General features: G+C 44.1%; 1 protein-coding gene across 3 annotated transcripts in view; it reads left to right on the top strand.

Moving 5' to 3' along the window:
* Positions 1-426: 426 nt before the first annotated feature.
* ELOVL6 (ELOVL fatty acid elongase 6) overlaps positions 427-13810 on the top strand; it is a 150237-nt gene continuing 136853 nt past the window's right edge. Inside the window, exons 1-2 of one of the 3 annotated variants that reach the window (XM_059662490.1) lie at positions 427-554; positions 1033-1153. In XM_059662490.1, the coding sequence (XP_059518473.1) occupies positions 1065-1153 (89 nt within the window). In that variant the 5' untranslated portion in view covers positions 427-554; positions 1033-1064. Of the gene's footprint in view, positions 572-732; positions 892-1032; positions 1154-13810 lie in introns of those variants that run through there. The other 2 variants (XM_059662481.1, XM_059662471.1) reach the window with 2 other exon arrangements.

Below are 13810 nucleotides of genomic sequence, written 5' to 3'. Positions count from 1 at the left end.
GGGTCAACATTACATTTAGCACTCTCCTCAAGCAATTCTGTTCCACCTACCCGGAAAATAAATGAAGGGCAATTCCTCACGGATGGAAGTAAAATTTTCGCATTGGACCAGTTAGTTCAGTTTTCCTACCTGCTAACTTCCTCTCCCCCCTTTGTCTCTCTCAGTTCATTAACCCTCCCCTCCCCCCTCCCCAAACCCTCCACCTAACCAATTTCCCTCTCCGGGCTACTCCTTTTCACTCTGCACTTCCCACCATCCTCAGCCAGAGCATCCCAAGCCGGCAAGTGATTTGGGAGCTCTGCTGGCCGCCGGGCCCCACGTTTAAGTGAGTCAACACCATCGCTCCGGGATGGGGGACCTGGAGGGTGCTCGCGGGAGCCAGGAGGCGGGGAGCCCGTTTCCTTCGCGGGTAAAAATCTCGGCTCAGATTTGCCTTGGCGTTCTTACAAGACAGCTGGCAGGTTTTACTATTTCCTGTCGCCTACTTGCCAAGCTCGTGGGCACGCGCGCCTCCGGGCTGCGCCCCGCACGCCGAAACTACCTTCAAAGGCAAGGTTAGGCGGCCCACGAGGTCGGTATTGGGGACCGTGGCCGACCTGGAGGCCACTTTCTCCCTCTCCTCGTCCTTCTCCCACTTCCCCAGTCACCTTCGCGCGGGCAAAGCGCCTCCCAGGGCTCGAGGGGAGAGGTCTCGCGCGCTCTCGCTCTCCCGCGCAAAGGGTTAATTTTTCCCATCGCACGAGGGGGAGGAGATTTCCCTGTAGACAAGTAAAAAGGGTGATGGACAAACGTGCGGGCACTAAGACCGCAAGGCATTCATTTCCTCCTACGGTGGATGCGGACGCCGGGAGGAGGAGAGCCCCGGAGCGCGGAGCTGGGAGCCGAGCGCAGGCAATGCTCAGCCCTGGATGTAGCTGAGAGCTTGGGAGACCGACCGCCGCGACACAGCGGCGAGGGGCAGGCCTGGGGGGCGGGTAGGGGACGCTTAATACTTGAAACCTAGCGCTTCACAGATTATTTTATTTTGTGTAGAGAACACATAGCGACTCCGAAGATCAGCCCCAATGAACATGTCAGTGTTGACTTTACAAGAATATGAATTCGAGAAGCAATTCAACGAGAACGAAGCCATCCAATGGATGCAGGAAAACTGGTAGGTGATGCTTTCGCGTGATTCTGTGTCCCGGAGCCCCGCGCGCCTCTCCGGGGTGCCTTCCTGGCGGCTCCCCGCCTGGGCGCGAATGGAGCGGGGGATCGCGAGCCGCAGGGAGCCGGCCGCTGAGACACGGGGGCTGCCTGAAGCGCGTAGGTCTGGGTGCCCCTGTGCGAACCTCGGCGACACATGCATTTGAACACAGATTATATAACGTGGAGCATATATGTGTGCACAGAGAGTAGATGTTTGCGCGGCAGAGGAGCCACAGTCCGGGTTCCCTACCTGTGCTGCCTCCTGGCTTTCATCTAGAGTGGGGGGTTTCTTGCTCGGCCTCCCGCAATCGGAGTCTGCGAGGCGGCGGAGGGGAACCCGGTCCCTGGCGCCGTTTAACCCTCTCCCACCCGACGCCCTCGGCTCTCCGGTCGTCTCCCTCTTCCCATCCCTCGCGCCCTTCCTTTCTCCTTGCCGCTCGCCCACTTCTCTGCCCCCTCTGCGCTCCCAGCCGCTTTCCTCCTTTCCTGGACCCCTTTCTCCACGCGGATCCTTTCCGGTTTCATAAAGAGGCGGGGTTTGGGGGTGGTGGGGGGGGACAATGAAAACAGAAATAAAAATGAATGAACCCCAGCGAGGGGAGGGAGCCACGCCATTAAGTTTCTGTTTTACGGAAACGCCTTTTGGACACGCTCAGTTCTAATCCAGTGGGAGGCTGCCGAGTGGAGTTGAGATGGGTTGGATCCCTTGCGTGCTCTTCCCCAGGCAAACTTATAATAACCGGGGAAAGCATCTTTCTTGTTTACCGTGTTCCCTCCACCAGCCCTTTTGAAAATCCCCGTGTGGGAGGCGATCCTGTGTCACTCTGCAATATTTAACAGGGCAGGGCGTGCTCGCCTCTCCTCCCAGCAGGCGGAGGGAGCTGCTGTGGCAGACATTCCCTCTCCCCTCCGCCCCGGCTCTGGCTCTCAGTGGAGTGCCAGCCTAGCGCGCTCGGAGCTGGGCAGTGGCCCGCCGCCCCCCGGTGTTGGAAGAGGGCGGGGGGTGGGGTGATCGGGTAGGAGAGGCTGGGGGTGCACAGGGACCCCGCGCCGCGTGCGCCCCGCCCCGACCTGCCTTCCTTCCCCGGTCCCGGCGGTGGGAAACCAGAGACACTGCGTGCTGGGGCCAGGGCGGGTGGGTGCGCTGGGCGGGCTGCCGCTGGTCGGAGCCGAGAGGGGGTTCAACTTCCCTTCCTCCGGCCCCGGGAGCAGCGACTGGCCTCAGGTGATTGGGCTGCCGCTCTCCCTTCCTCCCGCCCGGCCGACCCGCTGGCGGATAGGGGCGCCGGGGCGAGAGGGCGCGGGGCGCAGGCAGGCGTTGGGGTCCGGAGGCCCGCGTGGGGCCAGAGCGGAAGCCGGGAGCGGTGCGCGATCCGCTCGGGAGGCCGGGGAGTGAGGCTGGGGCCCCTCCTGGCCGCCGAGGCCGAGAGCGCCAGGGGTGGGTGGCGGTGGGAGGAGGTTGCACACCGCGAGGCTTGGCCCCGAAGAGTTGAGACTGAGTCTAGAGACATTGGAGGCCGCGGCGCTGAGAAAGCCGAGCCCCTCGCCGGGGCACCTTCTGCATCCAGCTGCACTTCCTCTTCCCGCGTAAGGGGTGGCGCTGAAGCCGCCGAGGGCTGGGGTCCGCTCTGCGGGCGTTTGTTCTAGCTCTGGTCCCACTACTCGAGCCCATCTTCCTCCCCCGTTAGCCCCACTGTGTGCTCTGTGTTCTAAGGTCGGCGTGTGTGCGACCTGCGGCACCGGAGTTGAGCCTGCCTTTCTGGAGTCGGCTACCCCGCTCACAGTCGGCCAGCCTTCCCTTGCACCATCGCCGCCAAGAGGGCCTCTTGTTTACTTTTTGCCTTTTCTCTGAGGTCACTTTCTGTGCCTCCTCCAGGTACCATTTCCCGCCTCTTTTCTCCATTCACTCAACAAGTACACGCTGAGCCAGCCAGACTGGGCCTAGCCCTCAAGGGACTGACTGAAACTGGCAAAAATGTGCCAACTTAGCTTCCCCTGTTGGGCTCTGACCAACGTTTCCTCCTAGCTCCTTATCTGTACTTTTCATCTGGCAGTCTCTTTCCTGGCATATACTAGTGTATATATATATTTGCAGGTATGTGTCTGCCTCCTACCAGAACATCAGCTCTCGAGGGTCTATAGTTCTTGTCTCATTCCACTCTAGATTATCCTGAGCATCTCAAAGAATGCTTTGTACATGGCAGATGCTGGGGAAAATGCTTGTCTAGTAGGTTATAAAATGATGATGGGTGCCCACTTTATGGCCAGCACTGCCTGTTAATATCTACAACTTAACATATTTGGCCTCCCCCTGCGTTTTGAATACTATGTCATTGTCCCTTGCTAGGATTTCTCCCTCCCTGACTTTTTGTCTCTGTTGATTTTATGTTCTTCTTGGCTTGCTTATTGCAATAAAAACAAACAAACAAACAAACAAAAAACACTCAAAACAAAAACGGTGCTGGCTGTTACCCCTTACTTGCAAGTCTTCTTGATCCCAAATTGTATTGCTTCTTTTATTCCAGAATTTGTGTACCCAGTTTTATAACGTCTCTCCCGTAATCCCAATAGCCAGAAAGTCCTGAACCAGGTGTATAAGAAAATGAAGAATTTCTTTCCGTTTCCCTTGTTTCCAGGAGAAGGGAGCTCCATAACCAAGGCTTAGACCCTGTCGGGGACTAGGGCACGTTTAAGAAACCACAAGGTCTTAACTTTCCAGGTTCCTTAACTTCAAATGGTTTGAAATAGCTTTGGGAGGAAAGTACAGTGTTGTGAAGCTTCTACTATATCTTTTGAGAAATCATTTGCAGTTGTCCTCAAAAATATTTTCTAGGCATAGTTTCAAACAAAACTTGTCAATGTAGAGAATTATAGTTTATCTCTCAAAAAGGAGCTATGCTGTCTTTTGAAGAATTGTGAGGACTGCCAGGAGTGCTGTTTTGTACTTCCTGGTATCATTTAAGTGGACCTTAAATAAGGGTAGTTTCTGAAAACGTATCCTATGATCCATATTCATTACTTTATTGCATATGAATGTAGTGGGGCCCCTGTTTTGGAAAAGTGTTGTATGAACACTACAGGGTCCAGCTGAGGCAAGTTTATTGCTGCTTTAACAAATGATTAACCCTCTATTCATTGTTCTAGACACAGAATAAATAGTGCAGACCTTTTAATTATTTTAGCAAATAATTTTACCTATAACAGATTAGAAAAGCAATTGAAATGAAATGCAAGGGAATACATCCCCTTGAATAGTCATCCTGAACCTCCTCTTAGAACTGCACGCCAAGTTAAAAATACCTGGGGTACTATTCTCTGGAAAATGAGAGTTTGTTACATGAGGTGGAGGAAAATGCCTGCTTTTAGCTCAATAGCATTTTTGAGTTCCAGTTTTACACTGAAAACTCCTTGTGATTTTACAACATTGAAAAGGGGCATTTTGTTCTTTTATGAGATGTCTGGCTTTTATCTGCTCTTCTCACTAATGGCTGACTTATTTTTTTATGAAGGCTTCTTGCAAGGAACAAAATCACCTAGTGATTGGTAAGGCTACATAAAATTCATTCAGTAAGAAGGGCAGCTGGGCTTTGCCTTCTTTCAGCAGCCTGGCAGGTCTGTGCTCAGAGCAGTGGGTGCTTCTTGCTCCAGTTGTAATTGTCTGGCCAATGATGATTATCTTCTGATGTCGGCTGACATGGTGTTCACCAATAGGAAAGCAGGAGGCCTGTGCTGACGGCTGTAACATTAAGTCTGTGAGCTGACGTCACCACAGGGCTTGCCCTGAACCTCCTGAAACCCTCCCCCGCTCCCTCTGGCATCCTTCACATCCATCCTTTCAATGCTTTGTATATTTTTCTGACTTTCCCCCCCTCCCTCCTCTTCTGGTGATATTGTAAGAGTTTCATATTTTGTGTTCTGTATTGTAAGGTCTATAAGATAGTGTTGGGATTTTTAGAATTAAATACTGACTGGCTAAGGAAACTTTTAGCCACAAATTTGTTTTTACTAAGGGGAAAAAGAATTAAAAGAAACACTGTTTAAAAGAATTGCATCTCTACACGTTCTTTCTTATATGTGAGGTTTAGAAAGTAGCATGCTGTACAATTTCACTATTAAAGGACATATAAGCATTACAAGCCTGTTTTAATACTTTACTCAATACAGCATCATAATGCCTATTAAACTATAAAATGCAGGCTATTTTTCCTGGAGTGACAATTGCTTTGCACTGATCCCTAAATTTTTCCTGCAACCTGCTGTATGCATTTGTAAGAAAAATGGCTGAAAAATAATGCAAACTGGTCATCAAACAGAAAGGCCAGAGTCTCATTTAATCAGTGACACTAAAGAAAATACAAATTTGGCCAGTTGTCTAGGAAAGTAATGTGTCCACATTGTACTCATTATGTTGCTTGCCACTAATTTTGGAGAATCACAGTTCATATTAGCTTTAAGATTTCAAAGTCTGGGGTGTGAGGAACTTAATTTGTCAATTCAGTAAACTTTAGAAAGCACCAGGATATTTTTTTTAAAAAAAAATATATATATTCCATTGATTCCTTACAGAGAGGAGGGGAGAGGGATAGAGAGTTAGAAACATCGACGAGAGAGAAACATCGATCAGCTGCCTCCTGTACACTCCCCACCGGGTATGTGCCCGCAACCAAGGCACATACCCCTGACTGGAATCGAACCCAAGACCCCTGAGTCCGCAGGCCGACGCTCTATCCACTGAGCCAAACCGGTCAGGGCAGCACCAGGATATTGGCCTAATATGTGCTGGATTAAGAATGAGAAGCCTGCCCTAGCCGGTTTGGCTCAGTGGAGAGAGCTTTGGTCTGCAGACTGAAGGGTCCCAGGTTCAGTTCCGGGCAAGGTCCTTTTTGAGCTAGATCCCCAGTGGGAGGCGTGCAGGAGGGAGCCGATTAATGATTCTCATCATTGATATTTCTCTCTCTCTCCCTTCCTCTCTGAAATCAATAAAAAAAATACTTTTTTAAAAAATATATGATCTATGTTCTGATCCTAAAAAATAATAAAATCTTTTAAAAAATATATATATTTTATTGATTTTTTCTTTACAGAGAGGAAGGGAGAGGGATAGAGTTAGAAACATCAATGAGAGAGAACATCGATTAGCTGCCTCCTCCACAGCCCCTACTGGGGATGTGCCCACAACCAAGGTATATGCCCTTGATCGGAATCGAACCTGGGACCCTTTAGTCTGCAGACCGACGCTCTATCCACTGAGCCAAACTGGTCAGGATAATAAGATCTTGTTTGGAAATTTTTATCTGAAAACTTTCATGTATCTTTAAAGAATTGATGAATACTTATGGAGTCTTTGATTTTTGATTTTTGATTTTTTTAGGATTCCCAGGGATAATGCAAATTATTTTTAGATTATAGTATTCATCTCTTATTTGTATTAGTTATAAATAGTATATTATGTTAACATTTTTACATCAGGGCCTTTCCTTTGTTAAATTGGGAGTTAAATTATGTGATCTAGAGAAGGCTGCTTGTTGCTTTTAATGTTAGATAATTCTAACATTAGGTGTCAGTATCAAATTGGATTTTAAAGTCAACTTACTTCAAAGTTAAAAGTTACTTTGCATTATTCCTTTAAAGAGAATCTTTCAAGTTAGTCAGTGGAAGAGCTGTGAGGGGGATGGAGACTTAGAAATACTTAGGAGGGCCGAGACCGGTTTGGCTCAGTGGATAGAGCGTCGGCCTGCGGACTGAAGGGTCCCGGGTTCGATTCCGGTCGGGGGCATGTACCTGGGTTGCGGGCACATCCCCAGTGGGAGATGTGCAAGAGGCAGCTGATCGATGTTTCTCTCTCATCGATGTTTCTGACTCTCTGTTTCTCTCCCTTCCTCTCTGTAAAAAATCAATAAAATATATTTAAAAAAAAAAAAAAAAGAAATACTTAGGAGGGCATAGGATCGCCATCATAATCAGTCTTCAGCCAACAAAATAAAATGGAGTGTAGCACTAGTCAAGAATTCATCTTTGTTTCAGTGCGATGGCTATTTTAGATCCAAGTATTTTCTGAGATGAATTATCCAAAAATTGTCTCAGTGACCCACCTAATTTTTTAATGTAGGGACACAGGTGAGCCAAGCTGCCCTATAGTAATGGGAACCAGACGATACCACAAAATTTGCCTTAGTCCTTTACCTTCTCTAGCTTCAAAGCCACCTGCTCCCACTTACTTTCTGTTTATCTCTATTAGGAGAGCACAAGAGAAGTTTACCTAGAATAGTTACCTATACTACAAATGTTTCTATAGATAACCCCAGGAAATGAGAATGAAAATCTAGCATGGCTTTATTGAAATGTTAAGACATAATTTTATTCCTTTATCCATATACTGGTTGTGTGCCTCTACAGGCAAGTACAAATGTGCTATGTTGGCATAGGTACTCGGAATTTTTTAAAAAGCAGCATTCTTCACTATATTTAACTTACAACAATTTATTTTAGAGATATGTTATTCCTTTTTATAAAAATTATTGTCCTAGAGTAAACAAGGAAAAATGAATTTTCAATTTTAAGTTCATTGAGCAAAAATCATCCAAAATGCATGTCCATGTAAGGCATCTAAATTCAAGATTTTGTATTTATGATGATTCAGTCTTATATTGAGTACTCACGATTTTTAGTTTTAAGGTTCTTTACCTACTATACTGTATTGGAATGAAGACTTTTAGGAAAACTTTTGTTTATTTAGTCACCTATTGTGAACTTTCTGAAATTTAACTTTAAATTTGCCTGCCAAAAAAAAATGCACAAGTTAAAAAGATTGACACTTATCTTTGCTGAGATAAATAAGACATGCTGATTAGAAGAAATTTTGCTGGATAGATGCTCATGATTTTTTAACTCTTGTTCTATTTCCTTCAGGATTTCATATTTTAGGTGTTTTCTTTTTCCTAAAGTTTTTGTAGAAGTGTTTGTAATTGCAATCGGATAAGAATTATCGTTGATATAATGTATTTTGGGGAGGGGAACTTGATGTTATAATCAAGTTTATGATCACATATTTTAAGTGTAATAAGTATAACTCCAATTTCTTAAAGATACATTTCAGATGTTCTAGCTCAGTCCTTATTTTTTTTTTTTTAATACCCATTCTTGGAGCTAGTTTTTCTTTTTAATTGATCATTTGGGTTCTGAGGCTGAAGTTTTTGAATTGACTATTTGTTAACACTTAATGGACAGTATACATGATCATTCTTTGAAAACTATGAAAAGATGAGTGAAATGCATGTACATGTATGTATGTGTACACACATACATATACATATACATATACACAAACATATGTTAAAGTGACTGTTTAAAAGAAATAAAAACTGATACCACATTAAAGACCATTTTTTTCTATTAGAAGAGCGTCATGCTGAGCCAAACATATGTTTTTTAATGTCCTAATTTAATTGACAAGTTTGTTGTTGTTTTGTAAAACTTGTTAAATAATACAATTTTAATAGGTCATTTAAAACTGCAAAAAATGGATCGTTTAGGCTTTGAATTTACCCCAATTATTAATGTTTCTCAGTCTTTTAGACTCACTTACTTAGCTCCTCCCATTCAGAGGTAGTGTGTGTTTTTTTTGTTTGTTTGCTTTTTAAATATATTTTATTGATTTTTTACAGAGAGGAAGGGAGAGGGATAGAGAGTCAGAAACATCGATGAGAGAGAAACATCGATCAGCTGCCTCCTGCGCACCCCCGACTGGGGATGTGCCCGCAACCAAGGTACATGTCCTTATCCGGAATCAAACCTGGGACCCTTCAGTCCGCAGGCCGGCGCTCTAACCACTAAGCCAAACCCGTTAGGGTGAGGTGGTGTTAAAATGTAAGTTTTAAAAATACTAGACCCACTGTGACTGGGATAATAGACTTTTACAAGTGAACTTAGTTCAGTGGAATTCAATGTTAAGCATTTCATGATCTTGTGTTAGGAGGCTCAGTGGGGGAAAAAAAAGATTTACTCCTGAAACTTATTTTTAATGTGTGAGACCTTTATTAATGTCCATTGGATTCCTTAAGCATTTAAAAGCTGGACTATTAATCATTATCAGTGGTTATCTATATATAAAAGCCTAATATACTAAGTGTCTGACAGATTGGTCAATCTGACCTCTCAACCAGTCGCTATGACGTGTACTGACCACCAGGGGACAGATGCTCTGACCAGTAGGTTAGCTTGCTGCTGGGGTTTGACTGATCGGGACTGGGCGGGGTGGGCCAGACATGCCCTGGAGCCCTCCCACAGTCCCTCCCTGGCCAGCTGCCTCGGCCTGATGGGGACTGGGCGAGACTGGACATGCCCTGGAGCCACCCTCCTGAAGTCCCTCTCTGACCTCTAAAATAATTTCTTCTAATTAATTTCCTTTCAATGTGCATGAATTTGTGCACCTGGCCTCTAGTTATTACAATAAGAGAGTAGGAAGCTCAATAAAAGGTACTTTAAATGTCAAAATCTGTAGTTTCTCAATTTTATGATTTTTGATATAGACAAAGATCTTAGTATAGTAGATTTTCTTCATTCTGGAGTAATGACACTAATAGTTGATACTTATATAGCTATTTCTTGACTGCAGGTATTCTTTTAAAATGTTTCACATATGTCAACTGTTAAATCCTTCCAACCACCCTTCAATGTACTATTTTTTCAATTTTACACAAGAAGAAATGAGGCACAGTGTTGTTAAATAAGTTGGAATTTGTATGTAAGGATAACAAGAGGAGAAATGGGCTTCAGGCCTGACTTAAGTTTTTGGTTACTCATGCCCTGATCAATTTTGAATAGGAATAAATATTGAATCAGTAATGCATTGCACTGTAAACTTGTAAAGTACTTGACCTGTTTTATACTTGCAATAATTTCACAAGTGTCTGATGTCTTCTGATTTTTCACTGAACACTTATGACCGGAATGACTACAAAAAGCACCTATTGATGTTATAATGAACAATAACCTGTATAGATAAATACGTCAGTCATTAAGAAATATTTTCTGAATGTCATTTGTTTAGTATCTATCAATACTTTTATAATTGGAGAAAGCCATGCCACTTTAATGATGCTTCTATCATAAAAAAAGTTTCAGTTTTATTTCAAAGAAACCATGACATGGATTTGGAACATTTCTTAAAGCGTATACTTCCATCTGTTTTTCCTATTGGCTTCATACACTCAGCGTGATTTTGTCTCTGGGAGCTTGCTGCCATCTGGTACTGCCTACAGCCAGGCTTTCCTCCAGGCAGGTTTAGTAACTACTGTTAAATAGCCGCCCCCAGTTGAAAAAAAAAGTGTGGTTTGGGGATGTCCCTATTCTTAGCTGTCAGCTCCTACAATGAGAAGAATTGAAGAGCACTTTTAAAAAATTGTTTCTTAGTTTTAAATGTTTTCCTCATTCTAAAGAAAGAAATGTTTATTATAATAAAAGAAATGAAAACATTAAAACAATAGGAAGATTAAGGGAAGAAAATGTCTTGAGGTCTTATCCAGAGGCAACCACAGTTCTTTTGCCACTTTTGCCTCAGCCTTATTCCCACGTTTCCATACACTTCAGCTTACTTAGTACGTATCCCCCAGGGAGCGAGTGCCCTGTGCTGTGCCAGGGACTGACTGCACTGGGCACTGGGCACTTCATTTACATCAAGCATGTCAAACTCTCAGCTCACGGGCTGCATGCCTCGTTTATTTGGCCCGTGTTAGCCTTTAAGTTTGATGTGCTTGATTTACATGCTCTCTCCTTACAACTTTTTTTGTTGCTCTTTTCTCCCCTTTACATTATAAATGTGTTTCATGTCACTTAAAACCTCTCCATAAGTATAATTTTTAGTGGCTACTTCATATTTGATTGTTTGAGCTTAATTTAGGTAACCAATCCCTTAATGTTAAACATGTTAAGTTTCTAGTTTTTCCTATTAGAAATAGTACTCTGATCATCTTCGTATATTAATCTTTTCACTTACCTGATAAATACAAACTAGCACCCAGGGGAATGACTCTCTTCAAGGTGTATGATATCTACAGCCGGACTGATGTCTGGAAAAGTGGAACCAATTGACACTCCACCAGGGAAGGAGAGTTTTCACGCCCTTCTTAGTATTGAAGATGATTATATTATTAAAAAATTGATAAGTTAATGTGAAAAGTGATATCTCATTGCTTTAATTGATATTTGTTTCTAGGAAGACTCAAAAGATTTACTTGCCTTTGTTCTCCATTTGTCCTTGTGCATTCTCTGTACCTGACCTTTGCTAATGAGCTATTTGCCTACACTCGGGAGATTACAAGGATATTAGCCTTTTGAACAGTATGATTAGTAGTTGCAAATAATTTCTTCTCCAGAATCATTTCTGTGGCCTCTAGTATGCTAACTTCCGTAGCTGGGAGCAGATCTAACTACTGGTTTAGTACATGAAATATTCTATTTCCATCACCATCTAAATGAAGAGAAATACCTGTGCTTATCTCTCTATGTTTGTGGAGGTGAACAGTCCCAGGGAGGAAGGGAAGGAGAAGATATAGGGCTCCTCTGTTCAGTGACCTGGGGCCCTGGAAGGTCTCCCAAGGCACCTCCTTCCCCGCCTTCCTGCTACATCTCCTCCTCTCCCAGCGCCCTCCTCCAGCCCCTGCTGGCAAACAAGGGCTGGAACTGCAGCCCACTTTAGCCTTTGTCCCTAGGCCTAGTTCCTCCATGGAGTTATTTTTCACTACCACCCCCTCCCCCAGCACCTCCACTGGCGCATTTGGGCTAAGCCCCCTCCATTCTGTCTGCATTGGAGAAATGTTCCCGGTACCAAAGGAATGAAAGGACTGGGGTTGGTCTCCATGACAACTGGAAGAAAGAGGAATAACTCTGGAAACCTAATTTCCTAACTCTGGATATTCCAGCTTCTGCAGGAAGCTACCCCAGATGGGTCCTACACGAACCAAGAACTCTTCCAAATCTCAGTGCCCAGCATTGCCTGTCTTTCTGCCTCTCTCCCCTCCACAAAAAATAAATGGTCCTCCCTGAACGGAGGAAGCTTCTGTCCAAGTCTGTGAGCTCCCATAGATCATCCTGAGGGATCAAAGAATCACCATCACCCGAGGCTGCCAAGATGAACCTCAACATTACACACACCTGAAGTCGGTGTAGTGATTTTTGCCGTCCACGAAGTGCCTTTACATCCCACTTATTCTTCCCAGCAGCATTTGGATGGTGAGGCAGCTTATCGATAGGCACACAGATTTTTAAAATGGCAGAACCTGGACTTCTGAGAAGGTAACTACCCTGTCTTATGAAAATCAAAAGAAAGAGTGGACGCAGTGAAATGCCAATACATCCCTGGAAGGCTTTTTCTCCTCTTCAAAGCACATGCGAGTCTTCACTCTCTCTAGTGCAGTGGTCGGCAAACTCATTAGTCAACAGAGCCAAATATCAACTACAACTATAGAAATCTCTTTTGAGAGCCAAATTTTTTAAACTTAAACTATATAGGTAGGTACATTGTTATTAACTTAATTAGGGTACTCCTAAGGCTTAGGAAGAGCCACACTCAAGGGGCCAAAGAGCCGCATGTGGCTCAGGAGCCGCAGTTTGCCGACCACGGCTCTAGTGTATTTGTGAACTTGCTGACAATCTGTGACTATCATTACAGTTTATCCAAAGTAACAAGTGAAGCATATACTACTGCAGCCAGGCAAGATGTATATAAACCTACATCAAAAAATGCAAATGAATCAAGCAAAAGAAACCAGACCCAAAAGAATATATATGGGTGTGGGCAAAAGTAGGTTTATAGGTAGTTGTTCATAATGGAAACATTTATAATATGAGAATAAATAATAATACAAGAATAAACTCTGTTTCGTGTACTGACAATGGTAGACCGACTTTGCCCATACCTGTAATGTATGGTTCCATTCTTATGAAGTTCAACATTTATAAATGATGTTAGAAGTTAGGGTAATGGTTACTCTTGGGGAAAGAAGAGAGAGTAGTGATGAGAGGATACCAGATAAGCTTATAGAAGGCTGGTAAGGTTCGGTTTCTTTGATCTGGGTGGTGATTTCATGAGTCTGTTCACTTTATAATATTTCATTAAGATGTTCACTTGATTTGTGCAGTTTCCTGTATGTGTTATGCTTAAGCAAAGGAGGAAGGTATTAGTCTCTTTGACTTTCTGTTAATTTTTGGACTCTTGCATTGACTTTTCTTTTTTCGCAAGTGTTGCCATGAGTATTGACTGTGGTATTGCAGGATAATGGCTAACCCCTGGACTCTGGAACCAGCGTGGCTGTGCTCAAGCCCTGGTTCTACCACATGGGAACTGAGTGACTGCCTCACTAATAGGCTAATTACTGCCTGTCTGCTTCAGTCCCTTCATCTCTAAATTGGGACTTGATGATAATAATGGGGGTTGGTGATGATGGTGATGATAGAATCTACCTTAGCAGTTTGTGAGGATTCAACAATTTATTATGCATTAGCCCAAGAAGAGTGCCCAGGATAAACATTTTTATTACACCTCTATTGTTGTTTACACCATCGACTGTGGAATCCAGAAGGAAATGAGAAAATTAAATTCCCAAGGTGTACACCCCAATGGCCT

This window comes from Myotis daubentonii, chromosome 1 (assembly GCF_963259705.1).
Source record: "Myotis daubentonii chromosome 1, mMyoDau2.1, whole genome shotgun sequence".
NCBI classification, from domain to species: Eukaryota; Metazoa; Chordata; class Mammalia; order Chiroptera; family Vespertilionidae; genus Myotis; species Myotis daubentonii.
Note: the sequence above shows the minus strand (reverse complement) of the source record. Positions and strands in the feature narration are given on the sequence as shown.